Source organism: Triticum aestivum, chromosome 4A, assembly GCF_018294505.1.
Source record: "Triticum aestivum cultivar Chinese Spring chromosome 4A, IWGSC CS RefSeq v2.1, whole genome shotgun sequence".
Taxonomy (NCBI): Eukaryota; Viridiplantae; Streptophyta; class Magnoliopsida; order Poales; family Poaceae; genus Triticum; species Triticum aestivum.
In genome coordinates, this window is record NC_057803.1 from 671,837,320 (window position 1) to 671,850,091 (window position 12,772).

At 43.6% G+C, this 12,772-nt stretch overlaps 1 protein-coding gene across 1 annotated transcript; it reads right to left on the minus strand.

Moving 5' to 3' along the window:
• Nucleotides 1-640: 640 nt before the first annotated feature.
• LOC123083024 (AP2-like ethylene-responsive transcription factor At1g16060) lies at nucleotides 641-2,855 on the minus strand. Its single transcript, XM_044505185.1, has 5 exons — nucleotides 2,821-2,855; nucleotides 2,497-2,579; nucleotides 2,226-2,323; nucleotides 2,037-2,110; nucleotides 641-1,355 (listed from the first exon to the last, which is right to left on the minus strand). Exons 1-5 carry the CDS (start codon nucleotides 2,853-2,855, stop codon nucleotides 641-643), a joined length of 1,005 nt encoding a protein of 334 aa, XP_044361120.1.
• Between the last annotated feature and the right edge of the window lie 9,917 nt (nucleotides 2,856-12,772).

Below are 12,772 nucleotides of genomic sequence, written 5' to 3' on the forward strand. Positions count from 1 at the left end.
TCCACCGACGACGTGCATGGCATGGTCTCTTGCGAGGAAGAGTAGGGCATGGAAGACGACGGCGCCTCGAGTCCCGTGAGCCGGTGCGTGTCACATGGCCTACTCTATGTCGCCGGCGACCGGACCTCCACTCCAAGAAGTGCAGCCAGCTGCCGGAACAACAAGGACAGTCGCTGACGAAAATTTAGAGTAGTTTTAGGTTGTATGTAATAATATAGATTTGATGATTTGCAAATGGGGTATCTGGTTGTGAAAACAAATTTTGTTGTCCTGACCAGTCAAGTCAGCGGCTGTGGACTCGTCCGGGCACGTCCACGCGGGTGCTCAGGAGCCGGATTTTGCTACTTGTGCTCTACAACCCAGTCTTTGGTATTCTCCTGAACATTTTGACACTAGCTTGATTAGCTATACCATGTCATACTCACGACGACCGAATCAAACCCACACATAGCACGGGTCAAACAAACCAGCCACACGTCTCCTCCGACCTCTCTCTAGCTAGCAATTCAACTGGCCACGTCATTACGTAGCATGCATGCATGTGCGATGGCCATGGCTATCTCGAGGAACTTGCCCTACCCCCTCACAAGTTCCTAGCAATATCCACGCTCCTTATTGCGCAGGCGATCGAACTGGGTGACTAGATTGGTATGGCTGGATCACAGCTTCCCAAGCAGTCCCAGAGGGAGTCCTCGATGCGCGCGAAGCTGTCGTCGAGCTCGTACATGGAACACGAGAACGCCGCGTCCTCGCCCTCTACGCCGCCGGAGCCGTACAGCGCCTCCCCGGGCTCGTTCTCCAGCGCAGGCACCGCCGCCTGGTCGGCGTCGACGTCCGCGGCCGGCTGGTGCTGCTGCGCGACGAGCTCCTGGAACACGGACGACCGCAGAAGCAGGCTGAGCGCCGTGGTGGTGGACGACGGGGACGGGGACGGGGAGGGGCCGCCGCCAAACACCATCGAGCCCACGTCGCCGAGCAGAGAAAGCGAGTTCCGCGAGGGCGGGAGGAGGCGGAGGCCGCCCATGTCCCTCGGCGTGATCAGCGTGGTGGCGGTGGTGGTGGACGACGGGGACGGCGCGCCGCTCAGGCCGCTCATGGCCTCGGCGGGGGCGGCCCCGGGCTTGAGCCAGCGGATGTAGGTGCTGAGGTCGAAGTTGGTGACGGCGTTGATGCCCCGATACTCGATGGCGGCGATGTCGTAGGCGCGCGCCGCCTCCTCCTGGGTGCTGTAGGTGCCGAGGTAGAGGTACTTGTTGCCGAACACCCGGCCGATCCGGGCCTCCCACCGCCCGTTGTGGTGGTGCCGCGCCACGCCCCTGTACTTGGAAACGCCGCGGGAAAATCCATTGCTCTTTCTGCATATTATGTGCAAAATCCAAGATAATTAGCATATTATTTTGCATCCTATACAAAACGAGATTTTTGCATGTTTTCTTCCATAGTTTAGATGAGGTCCACCGGTCAGCTACACAGACAAGATTTTAAGCAAGGGCAATTTGATTCCTGCGAAGAAAACTATTTGAAATGATTATTTCTGCGGTTGTAAAAAGAGAGAAGGTGTGCGTGAGACGATCAAGAACACCTCCTAGCACTTATAGAGGGTGTATCCTTTGATTGTTAGGGATTCTACATAAATATTTTCCTTTCAGCATAAATCTTGTTTCCCTATCACCAGCCTCAATTTTTTTTTTGTGTTTCTCAAAAGAAACTTCCAAAGGACGATCTGATTAATCCTATGTATCTAAGAGAGTGATCCCGACTAACTTATTTATCTCAACACGCAAGCATACCATATCATCATACAATTATGGATCGGATAAGGCTCACCTCAACATGCAACCATGCTAGTTATCCGCAAAAAAGTAAGATTACTTTTCTCTCTCAGAAGACATATTTTTTTTCTACCAACAACTTATCGAGCCTCAAAGTTCTTTGTGCCTTCCAAAAAGAAACTTACGAAAAACTAGGATCTAATTAACCAAAATACCATACATTCATTATATATAGTTTTTGAAGAAGAAATATATTTGCCGCACCTTCTTATTGACGCTAGGTATTCTTCCCTGGATACGCCCTGCATCACCTTCAGCTCCTTCTCGTAGTCAACGACCTGTTTGCATGCACAAGCATAGCAATAGTAGCAAGTCAGTGATACAACCTTGCAGATCTACATATACATACAGAGAAGAGAACTAAAAACATATCCTGAGCACAAAAATACGTACTGGGAAGTTAGTATAGGTGGTGGGTCCCCAGTATTTGAGTGCTGCCAGATCATATGCCCTCGCCGCCGCCTCCTCCTCGTTATACGCCCCAAGGTAGACTGCGCGACGATATACATACATATATGAGGTATATATAAGATTGTCTCCGATAAAGATGCGGTATACAAGATGAACATATATGTATGTATATCGTACATACACAGCTATATGTATATATAATTATATATACATGAAACGTATTTTAAGTGGGCTTCACGTATGTATTGCATACCTTGTTTTCCTTTCTTCTTTTGCGTCGGGTTCCACGTCCCCTTGTCCCATAGGTGAGCCTCGAACCTGCCCGTCCAACGATGCCTGCAAAAATATACAGCCGTATTGATTCTCAGTACGCTATCTCGTATACGCTACACACACAAGTATACTTGGACATATACTCCAAAGCTATATGTAGGTCTAGCTGTAGCCAAACAATTAATACGCAAAAGCTTAACCCACAAGAATACATGTATATGCTATACGTACACAAGCAAGGAAAAAAACGTTATCCATGTGTACGTGTTCAAGCAGTAAAAAAAAAAAGCACGTACCTGCTTACACCTCTGAACCTGGAGCTCCTCTTCGCCGCTGCATTGCCGCCGACCAACTTGTCTCCGGCGCCATCTTTACCGTTGCCAGTCACCCCGGACACCCCGGACCCCGCCGGAGGCTCCCTCTTCCTCCGCTTCACGCTGATCTTCATGCCGTCGTCGATCACCGGTGCCGCCCGCGGCGCGGCCTCGCAGTACCGCACCCCTCCTCCGCCTCCTCCCGCCGCGACGATGCCATTGATCAGCTCGTCCTTCACCATCCCATACGCCTCCATGGCCGTCAAACCCGTGTGTACACTTTTCTGTTCTCAACCTAGCTTGGATCTCACCAAGAATGGCGTCGGGAGCTAACCCCGTTGGGCGCGTGCAAGTTTATATGCGCGCGCGCGCACGCACGGGCCGGTGTCCGTATGCAGTAGGTGCGCGGATGGTGGTGGTGGAGTCCATCCTTGTTTCCATCTATGGGGGTGAGAAGGACATGAGGCGTCGATGTTCCCGGTGCCAAGGGCTTTGTCCCTTGTGCTGGATACGGTTTTGACAGCTTTTCTGGCCGCCATGCATTGGTGGGTTACCGTATAGCTAGCACAGGGCGGATGTGGCCTGCCCTTACTGGCCAGCAAAAATGGTTTTAAATTAGCCCCCCTGATAAGATATGCGTAGTTGCGTACACACCTAGCTAATAGTCAATTGGTAGTTTCTTTCCAGGATGAGCATCCGGGGAATAGATTTCTCTTTCTGATGTTGTTTTAGTTGGAACTCAATTTTGATGAAGTTTCTTCAAAGCATGTAAGTGATGCTGATACCAATAAATTTGAACCAAACTGGAGAAACAAAGTTCTAATTTGGACCAGATTTGAAGTTTCATCTCCAGCCGGAAAGACTGGCCCACATGTCACGCCGATGTGGCACTCAGGAGGATTCTATATATCATTGCACATGTGAGTGCTCTCTCTCTCTCCAAACAAAGAGATGAGATGAAGCAGCCGTGAAGTGTTTCAAGTGCTGTATTGTATGGATTGTCTTGAAAAACTAATAAAAGGGTTGGTTTTAAATAAGGACATCAAATGCATCGTCTTCTTTTGTGTGGAGGGAAGACACTTCAAATGCATCTTGTCACGAGCTACATCACACATGATATGTCCACATAAACAAATAGAATGTTAACACACCGTGTGGTCAGTTATATACGGCGCCAACCCAGTCAGGATAAAGATCAAATGTTAAATCTGACTAAAACGTTGTTCTGGTTCGAGGTCTCACAAAGAAAAACTTAAATCTGGTTAAAACTATCAAAGTGAGACTTGTATGTGTATAATTTCCTACTTCATTAATAGCAGAAGAATCATAAAAAGCAAATATGTTGCCACTGGCGCAAAGAAAGCAAACTGAAAAATAAGAAAAATAAATCTATTTATGACATAATTGATATATGAGGATTGGAACAAAGTGTCATGCAATTCAGATATAGGGTGGAAAAAAAATTCTACACCTCGATATATATTGGAGATTTTTTTATTTTACATGCCTTAAAATTGCAAATCTAAAAATACACATTGACAGTTTTTCTAGATTTATGTCGCTGTCATTCATTTGTTAAGAAAAATGTCGCTGTCATTCATATCTTGTATTTCTTAGGCCGGTTGCTGCGTCGTGAGTCAACATTAACGTAACTATTTACATAGTACCAAATGTAAATTTTGAATATAACTACATAAGCAAACCTTGGGAGCAAATAACTTGTTCTGCACCATAAATGTTTAGTAGCATTTCTATGTGCATGCAGAGTTAATTAAACAACACATATTAACCTACAACTATGAATTATTAAAGTTATTTTCTAGGGGGTGGGGGATAAATATAGTTGTTTTCTAGGGGGTAATAATTAATTTGTTAATTAGCTTTACTTTTATTCGCCAGTTGTATGTCATTGTGTGCAAATGGAACTGAACCAGCTATTTCTAGAATGATCCTATCTCCTTAAAATACACACACATAGTTGTATGGAAGCCGAACATGGTGGGAATCATAATCTTTCCTTGCAACATCTGAGGATGAGAATTGCAAGCTGTAACATTATGACAGATATGGACTACTTGCATGACTGTCCTCTCGTGCGAAAATACCATCCCTTTCAGCACAAATATAATGATAAGACCAAGGAGCGGGGTTATACATTCCTAATTGTTGTCTTAGCATACGCATTTGCACATGTAATTAAATTAATTACTGGGCCCTTGATGCATTAATATAAGTTTGCCTCCAGGAACTTCCCAGCACTTTCCTGGCTTTTTCAGCGTCCATATCCCCCATAGGTGTGTCCAGCTGAAGCTGTGTGCTTTCCTTTAATCTTCATTCTGTATCATACAAGTGGCAATTGTTTGTATATTGTCAAACAAGAAATCAATATATATTTTATCAATTAAAAAAATCTTCCAAGAAGGAACAACACATGGTGCGTGGTTTTAGCACACTACGCGCACTTGGAATGCATGATTTTTATAGTAATCGGTGAGATCTCATAGAGATCCTGCATAATTCTCGTATATTCCAAACATGCATGGTTCAAATGAATTTGCTTGGCTCCACACCTCCCTCCGTCAAAGGCCCCCTTGAACTTAACACATTTCAGCTGGGTACCAACTTGCAACAGTTAACTATATTATGTAAAGTATGTTTTCCTTTTCTGAATAACTTCACACCTTCCTGTGTATTCCACGACTCTCCAACATCATCTAACATGCATAACAATGGAGAAGTCAACAATTGGGGATTTCTGGATATAATTTCTTACACCTCCTGTCAATATGTATTCAAGAAGATGACAGTTAGTTTTCCAAAGATAAATTTGGTGCGGCAGGCGCCGAAAATAACACCACTGAAAAGGACGGAAACCTGCCTCGCAAGAATACGTGCATCCCCGTTCCATCAAGAAAGACAAAGATAGAGAACATACAGGGCATACTATGCGCTATGGTCTTAATTATGGAATTTAGGCAAACTTCAAAGCACATCGAGCTGTCTAAAGGTGTAGGCAATCTGGTAGCTAGTGAGTACCTTGGGCGCCTAGCTAACTAGGTACCGAATATTGGCTTATTAGCTCATTGATCTATAAATCTATATTGTTCTAGGACGGTTTGCCGTTGTTGTGTTCTTAGTTAATTTAGTGTTCCGTGGTAAAATATTCTATTCTAATGAGGAATCTTTAGGGATTTAAGTAGAAGTGTTTGATTACCTCTAAAAATGACATTTCGCAGTTACATCCAAATATAAGGAAACCATGATGTTGTCTTGCAATACCACTGGTTATATCCTAGATGAGAAAATCACTAGATATCAAGATCCAACAGCCAAAAAGAAATTATCTCTAGTTATATCATTAAATTAGAAAATCACTAAATATCGACATCCAACAGCCAAAAAGATATGTCTGTGAGAGATGTGAAGGATACATGGTTTTAATGTCTGTAAATATCCCCATGAGATAAATCACTAGATACATAATATATTTTAGTGGTTGTAATTTAACCAATTAAGTTTTTTAGAACAAAACCAAAGTTTCTCCAACCAAGGATTTCTTTGATTCAAAGTTATCTTATAGGATTTTTGAAAGATTAGAATCCTTTTGATTTTTCCTATGTTCGCCATTTGATTTATAGGACTGAATCTTATAGGATTTTTTCCTAAGGAATCGTGTGTACTACATTTTATGGGAAATCTAGCATCCACTCCAACCTATTTTTTGGAATTCATTTGCTTTTCATGTGGCATCAAACACTTTTTATTAATTCTATAGGATTCAAGTGGACATTCAGCCTTTCCTAATACTACGCAGACTCATCAAACAACATTTTTGAGCTTTCTTCAGGATTTGGCCCGAACTTTTCGGCAGATGCCACTCCAATCTTGTATTTTTTTTATTTCTATTCCTGTCTTTTGAGAATAAGGCGAATCAAAGAGAGCCTTAAACTCCTAATTCATGGTTTCCACCCAAATAAAGCTTTTCACGTTTAAGCTCTGCATTTCTAGATATTCTGATAATTCGTAGGTTGATCTTTCTTGCCTCAATATGAATGCCTGATTGGTTTTTTCTTTGAGAGAGAGGGGAATGCATGACTAGTTAGAATTGATCATATTGCCAATGAAGAAAGGGACATTTATAGTGTATATCTACTAACATGGGTATAATTTCGTCAGATATTCTTTATTCTAGTACCGCAGAGTCATCAGCATGTATCCCCATTGCCGAGATCTTTGCACGAGCACAATAAGAAAGCGATCGAGTACACTTTCTGCGAGGTTTCAAAGCTTAGGGCTCTTAACCAATTAGTTAGTACTATATGGAAGACTAGCTGCACACTGGCATACTACTAAAGCATGGGTCCTTTTCTTCTCTGAAATAGCATTTTCCTTTTCTTTTCTGATGAAGGTAGGTTCAAGTTGGCTTGCTGCATGGTGAGGTCGGCTGACAGAGAGACAAAAACAGGATAGCATCTCGCCCTTGGGTTGGCCGCTGTTCGTTTTGATTAAGCTCTGTTGACGCGTCATACATAATTTGAGAACGCGTGTCCGACTTGAGATCGAAATGGAGGGCGGGCTTCTGGAGTAAAGTAATGTTTCTTTGGAGATTTAGCAGCGTAAGTACTACTAGTACAACGTAAAAGGGGTCAAACCAGTGACATGTTTGAGTACGTTTGAGTGACATGGTGACAGCTGATAAAAGTAAACCAGAATATGCTAAGGACTGCATATGGTATGATTTCTGGCTGGGAGCAGTAGAGCTACAAAAATTTCTTCATATAAAAATGAATGTTACACTTTTTCAACCTTAAGCTATTGACTTGACACACCTTTTGCCTCCTAATATTGTGGAAATTCCCTAAATAGTCATACCAAGCATCACTTTACTCCCTGACCAGTTTCTACAACGCAAAAAAGTTCCCAAAAAATATGGAAAAATATGACATACCTTTTTTTTCTCTCTCTTGAATACGCACAAGTGTATGTATCATATATTATAGAAGAAGAAGGGGGTAAAGAGCCCCTCCACAATACATGGAAGGAGCGAACCAACCTGTGGTTGAGATGGTTAGGTGGACAGTGATATCCCCAACCCACCAGGGTTTAAATCCTGGTGCTCGCATTATTCCTGGATTTATTTCACGATTTCCGGCGATGTGCTTTCAGTGGGAGGAGACGTTCCCGTCGACGATGAGGCGCCTATGGTGGCTTCGTAAATCTCAAAATGATATGCCGGCTCAGTCTCTCGGAGGTGCTCATAGGGGTAGGGTGCGTATGTGTGCGTTTATAGGGGTGAGTGTATGCGCGTGTATATGCGCGCTTGTGTCTGTATTGATGCTTAAAAAAATACATGGAAGGATAAAAGAAAACATAAGCTGCTAAAGAGAATTAAACGTTAGGGAGTTTCAAACGTAATCAAAATTAAAGTTAGGAAGGAAATGATCGGTTAGAAATTACCTCATAGACCTCAGACGTAAAAAATTGGACGGTTTTCTTGCCTGGTACGAGCGGTGGTACAACCGGTTCGGTCATACCATGTACCCGCTTTCATTCTAGAAGTCAACACAGAGCGTCGCCCTGTGGTACGAGTGTGGGTATGAGCGCGAGATGGCCTGCAAGACACATCGAGTATTGTACTAGCACATTTGTGTAAAATATTCGAGTAGTAATTGTCCAAACAAAGAGCGAAGGAGAGTATTTATGAGTACCATTTCGTCACACACAAGTTACCACAAGTTTCGTATGAAGTAACTGTTCAACAATCTGCAGAAGCTATTAGTGTCCCTCGAAACAAATTTACCAGTGGTAAAAAAAATTAATTGTAGGAGCAAACATATTAACAACTTCAAAGTAAAGAGCATATATTAAAAGACCGAAAACAAAGACGGTTTCTGCAGTGAAGAGATTAGGTGCGGAGAGACTTCAGATCATGGTGTATATCAAGTGTACTAGTGCGACAGTGAGATAGCTTATATCGTGAGTCTATTGTACTGTTTGTCTATTCAGTAGGCAGTGTAGTACTCCTCCACTCGGAGTTACATTCTACTCTATGGTCCTGCTTCGATGTTGCCACAACGTGGCCGTCTCCACAATTAAGTTTGTTAAACCATAACCATGCATTATAAGTTCAATGGTTCGTTGTTATCTCATACTGTCTTCGATCCTCGTAGATATCCCACCAGTCACCTGGAGGTCACAGATTCACTAAACAACATGTCTTACCTGTGTAGGTCTTTTAATCATGTTGCTAGGCCCTTAAATTGGACAACACGCATTACGCTCATCATAGATACACAACTCGCTAAACAGGCATAAAACTAGAAACACAAATGATGGCATATAAAATAGGCACAAATGAATCTTACCAATCACTTACACCTCCCGCGTCTAGGGAAAATTACTCACACATCAGGGAAGAATAACCAATCATCCCAAAAAATAAACCAATGGAAATCATATTGATAATACCGGGAAGGTCCACAATAAGGTGAATGATTAAACAAGTCTCAGTCTCCAAATGAATAAAAATAGAATTGCAAACTCTAGTCTTAAAACTTGGAATTTCTCTCCTTATGGTGATGATACAATGAATGGAAAAGGGCATGACATAAATAAAAGAGTCCATCAGAGTTAGGTTAACAACTACCCACCAACAACAGGAGATAGATAAACATGAGTCAAGGAACAACCCTAAGCATGCATACTACGACAAGCAGGGCTAACAAGGTGAACAAGTATGCATGAACATAGTGTTGGGAAACATAGCATGCAATTTCAAAAAATATCCTACGCTCACGCAAGATCTATCTAGGAGATGCATAGCAACGAGAGAGGGAGAGTGTGTCCTCGTATCCTCGTAGACCGAAAGCGAAAGCGTTCACTAGTAGAAAACAGGGCATACGTTTGGGCCTGGTTAGCCCATTAGTCCCGGTTCGTTCACGAACCGGTACCCATGGGCCCATTGGTCCCGGTTCGTGAGGCCAGGGGCCTGCCGGGCCTCGTGGGGGCATTGATCCCGGTTCGTCTGGGACCTTTGGTCCCGGTTGGTGGCACGAACCGGGACTAATGGTCCTCGCTCCTGGCCCACCTCCAGTGGACCCGGTTCGTGGCATGAACGGGTACGAAAGGGTGACCTTTAGTCCCGGTTCGTGCCACGAACCGGGACCATTGAGTTGCCTATTTATACCTTGCCTATATATACCCTTCGCCCGCGAGTAGAGCACTCCCAGTGCTCTGTTTTTCCTGGCCGGCGAGGGGGGAGCTTTGTGGTGCTCTAGCTCACCTCCTATGCACACCAGGTGTTTGATGGAATGCCCGAGCCACACTACTTAAGCTTTCTCCTCTCCAAGCTCGACCTCCAAGCTCCATTTTCCTCAATATTTGTCTAGGTTTAGCGGTCCGTCACGTCCCGTCCCCGTCTTCACCGCCATCGATCGCCCACACCGATCTCGTCGCCGACACCACCGTGGTGAGCCTCTTGTTCTTATCTTCTTTCTGAAAGGAAAAAAATTCTTACTTGTATGTTTATATAGATAGTTGTATAATTTTCTTACTTTTGTTATTGCTTCTTATTATTTAGTGCGATGGTTTTGGTATCCGCCCTCGTCGGCCCTCGTCCTGTCTTTGATTCAGATGTGGTATATATTATATTTATAACTATTTGGTTCATTTATTGTTTATGACAATTATGTCGACCAACGTGACATAGATTTTATTTATCTAGGAGGTATGTGAACTGGAAATTCCAACCGACCCTATTGTCGAGAGGTTAAATTTAGTTGAAGAAGAAAACAATTTCTTGAAGGAAAAACTAAAAAAATTGAGGAGGAGAAGATGATATTGGAGTTGCATGTTGTGGATGTCATCGATGATCACAAGAACAAGATGGATGCAATGCGCTTGAAGATTAGAAAGATTAAAAAATATGCCATTCATACCGAGGCTTGGTATCATTATGCCGTTGGATCAATTGTTACCTTGGTTGCGATTATGATCGTATTTGTTTTGGCATTGAAATGTTTTACATAGTTTCAATGTATGGTTTAACTAATTAGATGCTCTGGAGAGCTATATGTTGTTAGATGAGAACTATGTATGTACTTTGGTTTTAATGTGAGATGATGAACTTCTATTAATTTGGTCACTTAATTATCTATTCATGATGTTCTGTAATGGTTTTTGACACACTTAATTATATATAATGCACGCAGATGAACCGGCAATGGATGTATGGTGACAAACACACCTCCGAGTACATTAAGGGCGTGCATGATTTTCTCAAAGTGGCTGAGGCAAACAAGCAGAATGGTTTTATGTGTTGTCCATGCCCTGTATGTGAGAATATGAAGTATTACTCTGACTCGAAAATCATTCACACCCACCTGCTTTATAAGGGTTTAATGCCACACTATAATGTTTGGACCAAGCACGGAGAAATAGGGGTTATGATGGAAGACATCAAAGAAGAAGAAGACGATGAGAACTATGTGCCCCCCAAATACAGTGATGCTGCAACGGGGGAAACTGTTGAAGATCAAGAGGAACCAGACGATGTGCCCGATGATGATCTCTGCCGGATCATTGTTGATGCAAGGAGTCAGTGTGAAAGTCAAAAGGAGAAGGTGAAGTTCGATCGCATGCTAGAGGATCACAAAAAAGGTTTGTACCCCAATTGCGAAGATGGCAACACAAACCTCGGTACCATACTGGAATTGCTGCAGTGGAAGCAGAATGCCGTGCCTGACAAAGGATTTGAGAAGCTACTGAAAATATTGAAGAAGAAGCTTCCAAAGGATAACGAATTGCCCGACAGTATGTATGCAGCAAAGAAGGTTGTTTGCCCTCTAGGATTGGAGGTGCAGAAGATACGTGCATGCCCTAATGACTGCATCCTGTACCGTGGTGTGTACGAGGATTTGAACGCATGCCCGATATGCGGTGCATTGCGGTATAAGATAAGACGAGATGACCCTGGTGATGTTGACGGCGAGCGCCCCCGGAAGAGGATCCCTGCCAAGGTGATGTGGTATGCTCCTATAATACCACTGTTGAAACGCCTGTTTAGAAACAACGAACATTCCAAGTCAATGCGATGGCACAGAGATGACCGTAAGAAAGACGGGAAGTTGAGAGCACCCGCTGACGGGTCGCAGTGGAAAAAAATTGAGAGAAAGTACTGGGAGGAGTTTGCAGGTGACGCAAGGAACGTATGGTTTGGTTTAAGCGCGGATGGCATTAATCCTTTCGGGGAGCAGAGCAGAAATCACAGCACCTGGCCTATGACTCTATGTATCTATAACCTTCCTCCTTTGCCGTGCATGAAGCGGAAGTTCATTATGATGCGAGTTCTCATCCAAGTCCCTAAGCAACCCGGCAACGACATTGATGTGTACCTAAGGCCATTCGTTGAAGAACTTTTACAGCTATGGACTGGAAAAGGTGTACGTGTGTGGGATGAGCACAAACAGGAGGAATTTGACCTGCACGCGTTGCTGTTTGTCACCATTGTTGTTTGGCGTGCTCTCAGTAACCTTTCAGGATAGACAAACAAGGGATACCACGCATGCACGCACTGTTTAGATGACACCGAAAGTATATACCTGGACAAATACAGGAAGAATGTTTACCTGGGGCATCATCGATTCCTTTCGACCAACCATCAATGTCGAAAGAAAGGCTAGCACTTCAAAGGTGAGGCAGATCACCGGAAGAAGCCCGCCATGCGTACTGGTGATCACGTACTTGCTATGGTCAATGATTTAAAAGTAATCTTCGGAAAGGGTCCGACGGACTATCTATTCCGAGTGACGCCGCAGGACACGCACCCATGTGGAAGAAGAAATCTATATTTTGGGACCTACTCTACTAGAAAGACCTAGAGGTCCGCTCTTCGGTCGACGTGATGCACGTGACGAAGAACCTTCGCGTGAACTTGCTAGGCTT

Coding starts and splice junctions, on each gene's coding strand:
- LOC123083024 (XM_044505185.1), bottom strand. CDS start 2,855: ATGCAGCGGCGAAGAGGAGCTCCAGGTTCAGAGGT. Junction 2,111..2,225: donor CCACCTATACTAACTTCCCA/GTACGTATTTTT, acceptor GCATGCAAACAG/GTCGTTGACTACGAGAAGGA. Junction 1,356..2,036: donor TACCTAGCGTCAATAAGAAG/GTGCGGCAAATA, acceptor CATAATATGCAG/AAAGAGCAATGGATTTTCCC.